Consider the following 16,534-nt stretch of genomic DNA (forward strand, 5'->3'; position numbering starts at 1 on the left):
CTGGAGCCCCTGGCCCCCCACCTCTTGTCGGCCACCTTTCTCCATGCCAGAGCTGCATCAACCCCAGAGCAGCCCATTGCAGAGCAGGAGCTCTTGCCACAGGACCCTGAGCGAGAGCAGGAGTCTGTTGCCATTCCCCTCTCTGCACCCAGTCATGTCCCTGGGCACCTCCATGGCCCTGCAAAGAGGGGAGTGTGGCCCCAGCTCAGCCTTAAGCCCCCCCCAGCTCTGCACCAAACTGAGCTGCAGCAACTTCCAGAGACAAGTTCAACCAGGCTGTAATTGCAAGAACAGGGTGGCACAAGCGGCTGTGCTCATGCCCACAGGAGTCCTGGTGCTTCTGTGATGGGTGGCCAGCAAAGAGCAGGTGCCAGGCCCCACGGGGCTGCTGTCCATGACAGAGGAGTCCAGGCCACTGACAGCATCAGCTGGTACAAATGCTGTTGATGGAGGCCACGGCTGTGTTGATGAGTCCCAGCTCCTCCTGTTCATTGATGCAGAGCTGATACCTGCAGCCCTTGCGCCGGGGCAGGGGCCTCAGGCGCCCACTGGGCTTGGCACGGGGCGGCAGCAGGAAGCCGATGCTGCTGGCGATGAGCAGCTGCCAGATGCTGTGGATGTAGAAGTAGTTCTCCTCCATCTCCACAAAGGCGTAGAGCAGCACGGCGGTCGCTGCGATCAGCGCTCCCGGGCACAGGTAGAAAGCCCAGCGCTTCCAAGTCGGTGGGTAGCAGTGGCGGTGCCGGATGGTGCGAGCCATCTGTGGTGGGGAAAGGGGGAGCTGGAAGAGGCAGCCCTCACGGGGATGGGCACAGCCCCTCTGATGTGGTGCCGTGTCCCCCACCAGCCAGGGAAGGTGGTTCATGAGGAAGGGTGAAGGCAGCGGAGGGGAGATGCTGGCAAGGGAGTGGGGCTGGACGGCTGGGCAGGATGTGGAGCGTGGCTGGGATGGGGACATAAGTGGATGGGTGGGGACAGCATCTCCTTACCCAGGCGATGGCCATGATCCCTAAGGCAAAAAGGCTGGGCCCCAGCAGGTTCCAGAGCCCGTGGCGGTCCATCTGCAGAGCCATGGAGAGCAGCATGGCCCCCAGCAGGTACAGCACTTATGGGGCAGTGGGGCACATGTCAGGATGGGTCCCTTCCCTGGCCACCCCACATGCCCCCTCCCCCCACTCACCTGCTTGATCATGGGCTGGAGCTGGGCCATGGCGATGATGGTGACCCAGATGGACATGAGGGAGCCCAGGAAGTCACAGAACTGCAGCACATCGTACTCCATGATGCAGAACACCACGATGCCAGGTTGGTCACAGGCGTGGTAAAACTGGGGTGGGGGAAAAGTGCGCGAGAGCTGCCCCACACAGCCCTGGCCCATTGACTGCCCTCAAGCTGCCCCCAACACTGCACTCACAGTGGAGAAGAACATGGTGAAGATGTAGATGGCAGCTTCCAGGAGGCAGTGGCTGCGGACGGCAATGGCCACAGGAGGCACGAACATGACATTGCTGAGGCACAGCAGCAGCGTAGAGAGGAGCTGGAAGCCATAGGAGAAAGCCTCGGCATTGTCTGTGCAGCCCCAGCCATTCCAGCCTGTGGCCGGGGAGAGCTGCCGTTACCCCTGCAGCACCCACAGTGGCTGGGGAGGGAGCGAGAAAGCCCCTTTCCAGCACCCTGCAGAGAGCTGGCACAGGAGGACTAATGGGGTGCACAACCCCCAGGGAGGAGGGGAGGATGCCGGGGGTTCCCCGGGTGCAGTGGGCACCGTGGGTGCCTGGGGAAGCTCTCACCAGCTTTGCACTCGCAGGTGGCATACAGGTAGTTGTTGGTGCGCAGCAGCTTGCACTGGCTGTAGATGCCACAGTCATTGATGCAGGGTGAGAGGTAGGCATGCAGGTACACCTCGGCTGTCATGCTGGTGCAAGGCTCGAACCTGTGGCGCAGGAGAAGGAGGTCAGCCCTCGCCCTGTGCCCCTCGAGCAGCTCCCACCTCCACTAGAGGCACCCACCACACCCAGATGTTGCTGACGATGGGAGACCCAGGGACTTGGCAAGCGTGGAAATGAGCTGCTTTGGTGCTACACATGGCAGCTCAGAGCTGGTCCCCAAGGATCTTTGTGCTGCAATTGTCTGTGCCAGGCTGTGCGAGCAGGAGGAGCATGGCTGCACTTAGACCCACTTTGCCTTTAGCAATGCATTCGGCTGGTTCCTATTTTGTCTGGATTTTGCTGTGCAAACACCATGCCTTGCAATGCCTGCGTGTGACCGTGTTGCGGAAGGACTGACTGCAACTGGCAACTCAGCATGAACTAGAAACACAGCACAGGAGTCAGAGCAGGCACACCACCCCCGCTGCTCCGCACCTCCCATGCACACAGCTCTGGGCACACCCAGCACCTTGTCAGCCTCCAGCACACAGGAGCACAGACAGGCCCACATCCGGACAGCATGCACCAAGTGCTGCCTGTGCACACACAGGCGCCCCAACATGCACAAACATGCACACAGCACCATCTGCACACATGCACAGGGTGTGTCTGCACGCGTCTGCTGTTCCTGTGTGTGTTCACACAGCCAAATCTGCGCACACACACAAAAAACACACGCAGCCCTGTCTGCTTGCACAAACCCAAACACGCACGCAACACTGTCTGCATGCACCAAATGTGCGTGCAGCTCCATCTGCATGCATGCACCAAACACCCAGTTCTGTGTGCACTGAACACACACACAGAGCATCGTCTGCATGGCACAGAGCCCCACATGGACTCTCACACGTACAGACACATGCACACAACAACCCCCTCCTCCACAGGGCTCTCGGGCAGATACACAGGCCAGAAGCAGAGTTGCTGACATGGGACCGGTCCCTGGAGATGCTGAGTGGAGCAGGGGCACAGCAGTCTGACCAGAGCTGCCCCCTCATACACACAGCCAAGCCTTGTCCTCACAGTGACAGCCTGGTCCCCTCCTGGGCACGGGTACAGATGGGCACTGCCACAGAGACAGGCAGGCACCAACAGATGCACGGCGTTCGCAAGATGACAGGCGCTTCCTAACCAAGAGACAGAGGGAAGAGCCATGGGGACCCACAGATGGTCAGACAGGTGCAAGCTACAGCCATCTGTGCTCATGTAGGCACTCACACAGTGACACACAGCGACACACAGCGACACACAGCCCGCAAAGCCACGTGAGCAGTGATGTGCTGGGCGGGGACCAGGTACACCCACGGACCCACTGCACACATGGATGCAGGTCGTGGTGGGGATGTCCCCTCTGGGCATGCAGGGAGGGGACATGCCGGGGCTCTTACCCATGCTCTGTGGCACAGAGCGAGCGCAGGCTCAGGTACCAGCTGCCCGCCTGGGAGTAGGGAATCCACAGGCTGCTGAGGCTGGCCGTGGCATTGACAGAGAGCAGGAAGCCTGCCAGGGATTCTGCAGGCAGGGAAAGCTCTGGGTGAGCAGGGCAGTGGGCATCCCCTTCCCCAGGCAGAGCTGGGATAGGGTGCCCTGTGCCAGGCTCCAGGGCCAGATGCCCCCATGGCCTCTGCCTTCTCCCACCCAGCCTCTCACTGGACACATGGGGGGTGTGACCCCCATGGCCACGCACAGCCCAGCCTACCCGTCTCACAGGTGACCAATGTGTTGTCACTGGACGTCAGCAGGACTTCATGGTTCAGACACCCAAACACTGTCGCATTCTCACCACACAGGGAGCTCTGATGGCAGAGGAGGAGATGGCCCTAAACCAGTGCCAGAGATGTCCCCTGCTCTGACAGCACCCGGCTCATGGCACACCACCTAGCAGTGCCCTAACCCACTGCCCATCACCTAAGAACACCCCAAATCCAGGCCATCATCCTGCCCTTAGAGCACCCTAATCTGTGCTCTAACACCCAAGAGCTCCCAAACCATGGCCCATGACCCAAAAGCACCCCAAATCCTGTCCCTCACCTTTCTGCAGCCCCGATATCACCCATATCCCAGCCCGTCCCCCCCGTGCTGCCCTGTCCCATCCGGGGCGCAGCGTGGCCACCTCACCACATTGAGCCGTAGCTCCAGGTTGAGCACTCCACCACTGTCCAACACCGGTAGGAGGTTGATGACGAAGACAGCAGGGCGGTCAGGTGGCACTGACACGTTGGGCCCGAAGAAGATGTAGAAGTGGACGGAGAAGGTGTCCAGCTCATTACGCAGTGTGGGGTGGTAGTCCTCCTGCCCCCCACGTGCCCCACTTGGGACATCTGCCCCAGGCACTGCCAGCCCAGGACAGTCAGGACCCAGCAGAGCCCTGCAGCGAGCCCTGCCACTCCACAGATCCCCCAAGCACTTCACCTTGACAGAGATCTTGCCCTCATCTTTGGGCAGGTGGGCAGCCAGGAACCAGTCCCCGGGCAGTGGGCTGGTGACATTGAACACCCCCGTGGTGTGGTTGGGCAGGGTCCAGGTGAGGGTCAGCGTGAAGGAGCCAGGGACAGCCGTGTCCCTGGGGAAGTGCATGTGCAGCGGGTTAATGATGGAGGGAGCCCCTGAGCGGAAATAACTACAGGAGAGAGAGCAATTAGCAGGGTGCAGGCTGGGCATTGTGGCAAGGCCAGCCTGCCCTACACATGAAGGTCTGTCCTCCATGCTATTAGGAAGCTCAAAGACATGATGGGGAAGCTGTAGAGGGGTTTTTGGAGGAGAATGGTCATGTAATGAGCGAGAAGTATGAGAGTATGGAGTGAGGGCCTAGCTGCGTGACAAGATTCATGTAGCTAGTGTCAACAAGCCGACCTTGGAGAGATGAGGAAAAACAGTAGCTGAGCAAACAAGAATTGAGGGAGTAGCCGGTGGGAGCCGAACACGGAGGAGAAGAAACAAGAACTGATGGAGCCAATTAAGAAAGGACCAGTGGCAGAGCAGTGACCAATCAACACATCAATGAAGAGTATGTTTAGTAATATTAACCAGTAGCAGTGCACATGCTTACAGCCAGGGACAGTACAAAATGTATAAAAGGGACAGCTTATGCTTAATAAAGCGTCTTCACTTTGATTCACATTGGATTGTGTGGAGGCGTGTTCCTTCTCCTCAGGAAGCCATCTGTAAGCTGGGACCTTGCTGGAGATTGTGAGCTTCCTTGGGTGGGTGTTCAAGCAAAACTGTTCATGTATGAGATGCACAAAGGAGTGGAGCCTGCAAAGGTCCTGGGAAGATGAATCATGGGGAGTGAGCGTGCGCACATGTGTGTGTGAATGTATGTGCATATATGCATGTGTGTGCATGCATCTGTGCACACGTGTATCTGCATACGCATGCCTGTGTGCGTGTGTATGCATGAGTGGCCCTCTGTATGTGTGCATGCATGTACATACATGCACACGTGCATGTGCAAGCAAGAAGCAGACAAGAGCAGGCAGGCTCCAATGTGGGGTTCCCACGGGACAACGGTCAAGTACTGAACGAGCTATGTCCAGGCATGTCCAGGGGGTGGTAATGGGGTGGTAATGAACTGACCAATCATAATACAGAACAAGGGCCTTGGCTATGAGACCAACAAGATATGGGGGAAGTTGAGGACCTTGGCTATGAGAAAAATAAGATATGGGGAAGCTGAAAAATAAGAAAGAATGCAGCACCTGCAAGATATAACTTTTTAGCATAAGCCAATCAGAACTAATATAGAGGTGTGTGAACAAAGCATATTAACCAATCATAATAGAAATGACATGTACACAGAGTGTATACAAAAATAGAATAGTATAAATGTACGCTCAATGGAATAGTATAAATGTACCCTCAGATACGTAAATAAACGAGATCTGCTTAACGATCATATTGATCTGCGTGCATTTACTCCATGCCCTCTCAACAAGTGGCGCCCGAACAGGGACTTTCCCCCGGACCAGGGGCCTTCGGCCGGAGACTGCGGAGAAGCAGCGGACAACGGCACGAAAGGAAAGGGTGAGAGGAAGCCAGCTGTAGAGTGCTGCCCCGGCACTGGATTTTCGCACCGGCAGGAATGGATGCGGTAAGCCTGAGTTTTGCTAGCAAAGGAAAACCTGGGTAGGGCTTCCCAGGCAGCTGGGGGAGGAATGGGGTCTACCCTGACCAAGACAGAAGTGGCAGTGGTGAAACTCCTCCAACATATACTCTCTGAGAGAGGAATTAAATATGACGAAGCTGCGTTAAAGCAGTTACTGTTTTGGGCAAAAGATAAAGGACATTTTACAACCTTTAATGATGTCTTTGAAGTGCCTTTATGGGAGAAGATTGGTGACTCTCTCTGGAATGCGGTGTCAAGTGGTGATAAGGAAGCCTTTAAATTGTCTGCTACATGGAAGCTGGTTAGTGAAGCGTTAAAGGGAATAAAAGCAGAGAGAGAAGTCACACATACAGCTTTTATGGCTTTAGGACCGCAGACGTCTACTACCCCCTCTCTGTTTGCGGGACCAACACCTCCCACGGCCCCGGTGGCTGTACCAGTGGCAGCTCCTTTATCACCGTGGGTACGGACGGCTCCGAAAAAAGCTGAGGAGCGGGGAGCGAGTAAAATAGATACAGATCCATCAGGACTGATAGTGCGCCCTAAAACACGAGCTCGATTTGGACTAATTGATTCAGACACTGAACAGGAGACTTGGCAGAAACCCCCTCCGAAACCCCCTCCCTCTCATTGATCTCTCTACGGATGAGGCTGAGCAGGAGGACAAGAAGGAGGGTAAACATGCTTTGTACCCACCTTTACCGGATTTGCCATTTACGGAGTCAGCAGTACCAGAGTCACAAGGACTTAAAGGACTGTTGCCATCACGAAATGGACACGAACTTGACATGACAGAGCTTGGTAGACGACTGGAAGAATTAAAGACGGAATTGCAGCAGCATCGTTCAGCCAACGCCTCGGGACACGTGACTATGTCTCCCCAAAACCCCCCTCTGTGTTCGGGACAAGTATTAGGGCCACCTCAACCTCCTTTGCAAATCCCTACTCCACCTTTAGATCAGGGCTGGGGGGGAGGTTTGCGTCCATCTGGTAATGTGGGAGGTGGCGGAGAGGGTCAGCGTCCGCCCGCGTATACAAGGGAAGAGGGGGGAGGAGTGAAATGGAAAGGGATCATTTGAGATGTGTTATTAGGAGTTATAATTCCACAAGCATATCCGGTGATTGTGGGTGCGGGTCCTGAGGGAAGAAATATTTGGCAACCATTAGATTGGAAAATTGTAAAAGAAGCATTGTTACTATAGTTGGCGAGGGACAACACAGGTGAGGACTGCAGAGGGGTTGTTGCAGGGATGGCAAATAGTAATGCCACCTTAACTGAGCTAATGGATGCTTGTGAGAAAGTAGGAACCACCACATTTCAGATGGAGCATTTAGCAAAAACTTTTGCGGCAGCAATTAAGGTAGTTCATCGTTGTTATACATGCGAACAGGAAGGTCACTTTAAGAAAAACTGCCTTAAGAAGTTGAAGCTGAGTGGGAGAGAGAACTCTGTTTTGATGTGTCATTGCTGTGGGAAGCTGGGGCATTTTGTGAAGCTGTGCAGGTCTAAGTATAATGCTCAAGGTCAGCTGATAACAACCAGCTGCAGAGAGCAGGGAAACTGGAGAAACTGTGTGCTGACACAAATGAATCTTCACAACCAGTTCCAGGCCTAAGCAGTTAACTCGCAGCCCGAACCGCAGGGAGCGCAGGACTGGTGTTTCCACGCAGGGTTAACCTGCGCGGCTGCCAAGCCTTGGACCTGTGGCAAACAGGGATAATGCTAATGCTGATTGTCAAAAGATCATTGAAGCTTTACCTGGAAAAACAGATTTGAAGGCTACGATAAAGGCATGTGCAAAAGTGGGTACTGTAGAACATAAGGCTCAAGTTATGGCTGCGGCCGTACTTGGGGCTTACGTGGTCACGATTGCAGTCTCTATTCCAATTGTTAGCAGGGGACACAACTTTAACAGCGCAGAGATACAGCAACTGATTACAGAAATAGAAAGCAGGCTACATTCCAAATTTGTACATCTTATTGATTTGAATTAGGAAATACAAATTATCACTTTGTTTGATAGGCAAATTCCGTATGCAATAATTGGTCAATGGAATTCAGAATGATCAGATTCGTTACAGAGCTATTGGCACAGATTATTCATCAAAGGTTGGATGCGATGTCGGGAGCTTGTGGCCAGAGATCCCTGCATCACTAACCGTTCCTATTGCAGCTCAATATTTTGAGTGGTGTATGGCTAATAGCTTTGCTTTGCAAACAGCTATGGAGAATTTCTCGGGACAGGTTGTTTACCACTTGCCCTCCCATCCTGTTATAAAATTGAGTGTGGAACTTCCAATTGCCACAGGAGTGTGATGCGCAGACACTCCTGTGGATGGAACTACCATTTTTACGGATGGATCTGGGAACACAGGCAAGGCAGGCCTTGTCTGGTATTCTGATGGCAAGTGGGAATCTATGGTAGTACAACAAAAGGGTTCACCTCAGGTGGTAGAATTACGAGCTGTATTAAAAATATTTCAGAATTTTCCCATTCCCTTTAATTTGATTACTGATTCAGCATATATAGCTGGCATTATAAAGCAATTGGATAGATCTGTTATAGAGCATATATGTAATCAGTGTGTTTTTGAATTGCTGCAAGCTCTGTGGCAAGAAATTCAAATCCGAACTGCATTGTTTTATGTTTTACATGTAAGAAATCATACTAATTTGCCTGGGTTTATTGCAGAAGGCAATGCTCGAGTGGACTCTTTGGTTTTTCATCCTAAAACAACAATTTGTACCAGAGTGGAAGCAATAGCACAATTGCTTATCAAAGTACATAAAAGGATTACAGACATTACCGGACTAGACTCAGATGCTATCTATTTACCTATCAGAAAGGAATATCTACAGTGGTTAACAAATCAGTCAACTCTTTTTCAAATGGCCTTACAGGACTTTACTGGACAATTGGTAACACATTTGCCAAGAGATAAAAAGCTACAGTTTATTTGCAAACAGGATTGGGAAGAAAAACCTATCAGATCAGAGATACCTGTGACTGGACTAACTGTTTTTACTGATGCAGGAAAGCGATCACATTCAGCAGTTATTACCTGACAAAAGGATGGACAATGGAAACATTGTAAATTCTCAGGAATTTACTGAGGACTCATTGCAGACACTTGAATTTTTTGCAATATATCAGGTTTTTGTAAAATGGAAGGATTTACCTGTAAATATTGTAACAGACTCTCTTTATGCAGCAGGCATTGTAAATCGAATTGAAAAAGCTTTTATACGACCAATAAGAAATATGTGACTTTACACCATTTTGCTACAGTTGCATCAAGCAATAAACCTCAGAGAGCTACCTTATTTTGTTACTCACATTCGTAGTCATCAATTTGATCAAGGTTTGAGCATTGGAAATAATAAAGCAGACACACTTGTGTCCTATATGCAAATATCACCAAATTTGTTTGAACAAGCTCGCCTATCCCATCAATTCTTTCATCAATCAGCGAAAATGTTAGCAAAACAATTTCAGCTCACCATGGCACAAGCACGTGAATTAGTTAGTGCTTGTCCTAATTGTCAGAAAATTGGCATGGGAATTGGGATAGGGGTAAATCCTCGAGGGTTGTGTGCGTTGCAACTGTGGCAAATGGATGTTACTCACATTGCAGAATTTGGAAGGCTCAAATATGTTCATGTATCTGTTGATACGTTTTCACATGTAATATGGGCAACAGCACAAACTGGGGAAACAGGTCGTCATGTCAAACGACATTTACTTGCTTGCTTTGCAAGTCTTGGGGTTCCACAACAACTTAAGACTGATAATGGACCAGCATATTGTTCACAGATTTTTCGTCAATTTTGTCAACTATGGGGTATTACACATGTCACTGGGATTCCTCATTCGCCTACAGGTCAGGCGATTGTGGAACGTGCTCATAGTACATTGAAACAGCTTCTGCAAAAACAAAAGGGGGAGAGGTGACTGAACCTTCTGAGAGACTTGCAAAAGCTGTTTATGTACTTAACCATTTAACTTTAGCAGGAGATAAGGAGCGACCCCCAATTGTAATACATTGGGAGGCAGATCGACAGGGAGCAAGCTATGTGAAAAACAAAGGCAAAGTGTGGTATAGGGAACCAGGTACTAACGAGTGATTAGGACCAGGGGAACTATTACTAATGGGTCGAGGTTATGCTTCTGTCTCTACAGGCACAGGAGTATGATGGTTTCCGATCAAATGTATTAAACCATATGTGGAGGTGGAATCCAGATCCGGAGATCCGACAGAGTAGCAGAAGACAGCAGGGCAATCAGGGATGCAGCAGGAAATAATTGGCTCAACAAAATCCTGCAAGAATTAGGTGGATTGTCTCTAAAAGGATGGTTAGCCACATTATTAGAGGGAATAGTTTATATAGTTGTGATTATAATTATCATAGGGATCTGCGTGGGTTGTGTTGAGGCAATCATTGAGAATAGTATATGGAAGTAGTGAGATAATAAATCTAACTACTTCCAAAGGGGGAAATTGATACCGGATGGTTTAGCAACGGTTTAGCAAGAGTAGGCCTCAGAGTAGGCTCTAAAAGGCCTGATCTGTGTTACCTTTACACTGAATCAGCTTTCCTGTCAGTAATTTTCCTTTCAGCTAGAATAACAGAGAATAACAGAGAATAACAGTATGTTCTGAAGCAAACTGCATATTTTGTAGATAGAGTTTACTTATGGGAATGTTTATAATAGGCATTATCCTACTTGTGTTACCCTGTTTGTTTGCATGTTTGCAGAAAACTGTGCAACGAATGGTCAATATAGCCTTTTTGGCACAACAACAGAGAGCAGGATTTATGGGTAACCAAGGCTGGGATTCTCTGACCAGGCTTTGCGAGACACAGGGAACCGGGTTTGAGTAAGAAACAAAGACAAAAAGGACAGGACAGGACATAGCTCGTTCAAAAACAAAAAGGGGGATTTGTGGGGTTCCCACGGGACAACGGTCAAGTACTGAACGAGCTATGTCCAGGCATGTCCAGGGGGTGGTAATGGGGTGGTAATGAACTGACCAATCATAATACAGAACAAGGGCCTTAGCTATGAGACCAACAAGATATGGGGGAAGTTGAGGACCTTGGCTATGAGAAAAATAAGATATGGGGAAGCTGAAAAATAAGAAAGAATGCAGCACCTGCAAGATATAACTTTTTAGCATAAGCCAATCAGAACTAATATAGAGGTGTGTGAACAAAGCATATTAACCAATCATAATAGAAATGACATGTACACAGAGTGTGTACAAAAATAGAATAGTATAAATGTACGCTCAATGGAATAGTATAAATGTACCCTCAGATATGTAAATAAACGAGATCTGCTTAATGATCATATTGATCTGCGTGCATTTACTCCACGCCCTCTCAACACTCCAAGCTAAGTCCAAGCAGGGGGCAGCAGGGGCAGGCAGGAAGGAAACAGACAGAGCAGGCTGCTTACTCACACAGTGATGCTATGGTCTGGGCATTGATCCCCGAAGGTGCCACCCTGCTCCTTGAAGGTGATGAGGTTCCAGACAGCGATGACTGTGTCCTCAGGAATGTGGAAGAGCTCGATGCTGGCAAAGGAGCGGAAGGGGCTGAGCTTTCGTGGTGTGCGGGTGAAGTAGTCAGTCACGAAGAGCCCATCTGCGGAGGAGATCCAAGGGGCTCTCAGCAGGGTGGGGGGCTGGGGGGTGCAGCACCCCTCCCAGACCAGGCCCACCCAGGATCTGAACATGCCCCAAAACCAGCAGCCCAGAGGCAGAAGGGGCTGGGGCTGTGCCATTTCAGTGTGTCCCCAGGGCTGATGTCAGCTGTCCCAGCTGCATCTCCCAGCCCTGCCACAGTCTGCATCATCGTGCCTGATTCAACATTGCCTCAAACCCAGTTCCTGGAGCTGTGGGCACTCATCCTCTGGAGGCTGAGGAGCCCTCGGCCCTGGCTGCTCAGGCTCTGTCCAGGTGCAGCCCACCTCTTTCAACTCATCATCCTCTTCAGTGAGGACCTGCTCCCTGCATTTTACCTGTAATAAATTGCGGTGAGCTGAAAAGATGACACGGACTCTGCTGCTCAAGGAAGCAAAGGCCCTTTATTGTTACTCTGCTACCCTATTTAAATGCTACAAGCAGGAGCCGGACTATGCAGTTCAAGATAACATCAACATTCACACGCTAAGCACTCATCACCCATCCTGGCAAGGGCCACAGTGTTCTGGGCTCAAATCATCAACAACCATTCCTTGTTTTCAGTTCTGTGTTCAGAACTGGCCTTCAACATGTGTTTACTTCTTTCATGCCTCAAAGGGCCCTGTGAACTGGTCACGGCTCCTTTATTTTAAAAGCAAGCGAGAACTATTCTCAATGCAGCTGTTCCCAAGCGAATCCTCTGCTCTTCACGTAAAGCACAGCTGTTTGCAGGCTGATGGTCTTCCACAATAAATGGCTATTTCTCATGGCTCCAGCTCTGCCTCAACAGGTCATCTCCCACAGGGACACACAGATTCCCCCCCTTCTCTGCCTGCTGAGGAGGCTCAGCACAGAGCCCATCATAAACCACAGAGTCCCATCCTAGAGCCATGAGAAGAAGGAGCAAGTAGTGCACTTCCTGCACAGCCCCCCAGCTCTCCTGTGGTTTGCGGAGAACTGGTGCACATATGTGTGCACATATGCACATGAGTGCTGTCTGCGTGCACAGCAAAGTGGAGGCGCGCACACCCACATGCATGGGCACGCATGGCTGTGCAGAGCCCCATGTCTGCAAGACACTTCCTGTAAGCCCACAGCACTCACTGGGGCCACATCTCCCTGCCCAACTGTCTGACAGTTTGATTTCCAGGGTTTTCCAGGAGCCCCGGCAGCAGAGAGGAAGCCACTTCCTTGGCACAGTAGAGACAAGGGAGACCTGGTCTCCAGACAGTAGCTGTAACTTCACCCTACCATTGCCACACTTCCCCAGTGCCAGCCTGGGAGACCCATCCATTATTCCCTAGAGATGCACCAAGGATGAGATGCACCTCCCTACAAGCTGCTGGCAAGGAGGATGCCAGCAGAGGATGGGCTGGGAGCAGGGCTGTGCCCAGGAGGACTTGTCCAGTGGGGAGTGGGATAGCTGAGAAGGGCTGCTTTGCACAGTGTGCACCTGACTGGGTGTGCGCACATGTGCTTGTGTGCATGTGTGTTTGTGCTGCGTGTGTGCAGCCCCAGCTGGCTGTACACTGACATGCATCTGCTCTCTTGCCTGGAACAAAGGCAGCTCCCCCTCCTCTTTTCTGCGAGCCAACACAAGCCAGGCATAAAATACCTGTCTCAGTGCAAGAGCACCTGATCCCAATTTCCACACCATGAACCACCAAGTCACTCCACAGCTCCCCTCCCCACGTGGGGTCAGTGACTTGGCAGGGGACCCCAGGGAGGAGGGGATGTTGAACGCAACTCCAGGAGATAGCATGGGGGAAAGCACTTGGAGCCTCCTGGTCTCAGTGTGGTTCCCCATGCCCACTCACCCGGGGCAAGGCAGGGGGAGCCAGCTGCAGGGAGAGGGTCATACTGAAGCCCTATGGCGGTGTGGCCAGAGCACAGGGGAGAGTGCTGGAGGATGGAGCGGGATTTCCTATCCATAGAGGGGGGAAAGCAAGTGCCCCTCTGCCCCAGGCCAGCAGCCGGAGCCGCGGGACCCCCCGCTCCGGGACCGCAGCCCCAGGTCGCGGCCGGTGGACAGCACCGCGGACAGCTCCCGCGGCCGGCGGTCAGCACCGCGGACAGCTCCCGCGGCCGCCCCACCGCTGCCCCATAGGGGCCCCCGCCCTGCAGCCCGGACCCGCGGCACGGGCAGCCCCCGGCCAGCTGCCCCCCTCCCCAGGGCATTCCCCCTCCACACCCTCGTGTACCCCCCCGCCAAAGCCCCGTCTCCAAGCCAGCTCCGTGCCCTATAGCATGCTCATCGCCTCACATAGTCCCACCGGTGTCCCCCCCCGGCACATCCTGATGCCTCGCTGCAAGCACATCCCTCTGTCTGCATGCTGTCCACCCCCGCTGCCCCACTGCATGTGCACAGCCCTCTGCCCTGGGGACCCGCTGCATCTGCAGCCTCCTGGACCCACTGCCCATGCACCTTCCCCCCCCGGCTGTTCCACTGCATGTGCATCACCTGCGTCCTCCTGGCACACACACCTCTCTGCCCCACTGCACATTTATCTCCATGCCCCACTGCACGGGTACCCCACGCCTCACAGTATGTTTATCGTCATGCCCCGCTGCACACACATCCTTGCGCCCCATTGCATAGGCATCTGGTACCCTCTGCACATGCATCTCCATGCCCCATTATGCAAACATCCCGTTGCACATGCATCTTTGTGCCCCATCGCACATGCACCTTGTGCCCTATTGCACGTGCACCTCCTGCCCCATTGCACGCATATCCCACACCCAACTGGGCACACCTCTGTGCCTTGTTGCATATGTACCCCAAACCCCACTGCATGCATGCCCCATCCCTTGTTGCACAGACTCACCATGTCCCATTGCATGTGCATCTTGCATCCCATAGCAGGCGGATGCTGTGCCCCACTACACACACACCCCTGTGCTCCATTCTCACCCACCCCCTGCCCCATTGCATGCACACCCCACATCCCATTGCTCATGTACCTCATACCCATCAAAAGCACATCCCTGTGCCCCACTGCACACACCCCCCATGCCCCACAGCATGCAGACCTCCTACCCATTGCACACACCCACCCCACGGCACATGCACCCTGCACCCCATTGCATGTGTGCCTCATTCCCATTACACGTGTGCCTCATTCCCATTACACAAGCACTCCTGTGCCCCACTGCACATGCACCGTCTGCCCCACTGATCATGCACCCTATGCTCCGTTCATGTGCACTCCTACACCCCATCCCGTACTCATCCCTATGCCCTGTCGCATGTGTGCCCCACAGCCGTTGCACGCACACCCCCCCGCGTCCTCGGCACCGCGGCACTCACCGGCGGGCGGCAGCAGGAGGAGGAGCGGCAGGAGCAGCATGGGGAGGCGGAGGAGGAGGGCGAGCAGCCCCCGCCGGCCCATGCCGCCGCGCCGGCTGCCGTGGGGCGCGCACCGCCAGCAGCCCCGCCGCGCACCGGCGCCCATGACGTCACTCGCCCCGCCCCCGGGGCCGCCCCCGCGCGACCATTGGCCCCGACACGCATCACTCGACGGCGGCAGCGCCCCGCCCCCCGTGCGCCCCGTTCTTCCCGGGGTGGCCTCGCCGCTGCTCGGGGCACCGAGGGGCAGGGACACGGGCAGGGACGGGGATACGGGCTGGTGGACAGGGACCTGGGGCTGGGGACAGGAATATAAGCTGGAGAGAGGGACACAAGCTGGGGGACAGGGACACGGGCTGGGGACAAGACAAGACATGGGTCTGGGGACAGGGACACAGGCTGGGGGACAGGGATAGGGGTTGGGGACTAGGATATGGGCTGAGGACAGAGACACGGACTGGAGATGGGGACATGGTCTGGGGCAGGGATACAGGGCTGGAGGACAGGGACACAGGCTGGGGACAGGGACCTGGGGATGAGGATACAGGCTGGGGACAGGGATATGGGGCTGGGGGACAGGGACACGGGCTGGGGACAGGGATCTGGGGTTGGGGACAAGGATACAGTCTGGGGCCAGGGATATAGGCTGGGGACAGAGACACGGTCTGGGGCAAGGATACAGGGCTTGGGGACATGGACACAGGCTGGGGGACAGAGACCTGGGGCTCGGGACAAGAATACAAGCTGGGAACAGGGATATGGACTGGGGGACAGTGGCACAAGCTGGGGCTGGGGACACAGGGCTGGGGGACAGGGGACATGGAGTTGGGATGCCATGGGGCCAGGCTACAAGGGGGACATAGGTGAAAGGGGCCGTGGGGCTGGGATGTAGGGGGACAAGGGGGCTACAACACTGGGGGCAAACAGGGTGTCCTGTGGAGAGAGGATGGGAGGCAGCAAGGGCTACCTATGGGGGTGTCCTGGTTTGGCCTAAACCAGGCCAATCTTCCTTTCAGTGATTTTTCCTTTCAGCTAAGTCTCCTCTAAGTAACTGCACTTTCTGAAACTAACTGCATGTTTTGCAGACAGCGTCTGCTTCCAGGACTGATAACGCTCGAAGTTCGTAGTTATCGCTGAGGCACCGGTAGGGATGTTATGCAGAAAGGCTCTTGCTGTACTTATTCTTAGAGAAACCAAGGTCACTGCTAAATTCCTCACTGCTTACGAGTAAAGAGCCGAAGGGGGGTCGCAGCTGCAGGGGGGAGCGGACAGGACAGGTGACCCAAAATTGACCAACGAGGGTATTCCATCCCATACACGTCATTCTCAGTATAAAACGGGGGGATCATGAGGGTCTCGCTCTCTTTCTGCTATGGCCGGTGTCCGAAGAGGACTCTGTCCGTTTTCCTGCTGCCCCCGATCCCGATCCGTGCATTCCTGAATCCAGCTCTCGACCATCGCTAG

At 53.5% G+C, this 16,534-nt stretch overlaps 1 protein-coding gene across 1 annotated transcript; it reads right to left on the reverse strand.

Moving 5' to 3' along the window:
* Positions 1-358: 358 nt before the first annotated feature.
* LOC137675712 (transmembrane protein 8B-like) lies at positions 359-15,176 on the reverse strand. Its single transcript, XM_068421902.1, has 10 exons — positions 15,032-15,176; positions 11,500-11,683; positions 4,047-4,548; positions 3,628-3,724; positions 3,317-3,440; positions 1,791-1,933; positions 1,415-1,593; positions 1,177-1,327; positions 990-1,105; positions 359-760 (listed from the first exon to the last, which is right to left on the reverse strand). Exons 1-10 carry the CDS (start codon positions 15,174-15,176, stop codon positions 425-427), a joined length of 1,977 nt encoding a protein of 658 aa, XP_068278003.1. The 3' UTR covers positions 359-424.
* Between the last annotated feature and the right edge of the window lie 1,358 nt (positions 15,177-16,534).

Source organism: Nyctibius grandis, chromosome W (assembly GCF_013368605.1).
Source record: "Nyctibius grandis isolate bNycGra1 chromosome W, bNycGra1.pri, whole genome shotgun sequence".
NCBI classification, from domain to species: Eukaryota; Metazoa; Chordata; class Aves; order Nyctibiiformes; family Nyctibiidae; genus Nyctibius; species Nyctibius grandis.

Bases quoted from the DNA above. Each gene is read 5' to 3' on its own strand.
- LOC137675712 (XM_068421902.1), bottom strand. From the start codon at position 15,176: ATGGGCGCCGGTGCGCGGCGGGGCTGCTGGCGGTGCGCGCCCCACGGC. The intron at 11,684-15,031 runs GTGAGTGCCGCG...TCTCCTCCGCAG, and splicing joins CCTCCTGCTGCCGCCCGCCG to ATGGGCTCTTCGTGACTGAC. The intron at 761-989 runs GTAAGGAGATGC...TCCCCACCACAG, and splicing joins GGATCATGGCCATCGCCTGG to ATGGCTCGCACCATCCGGCA.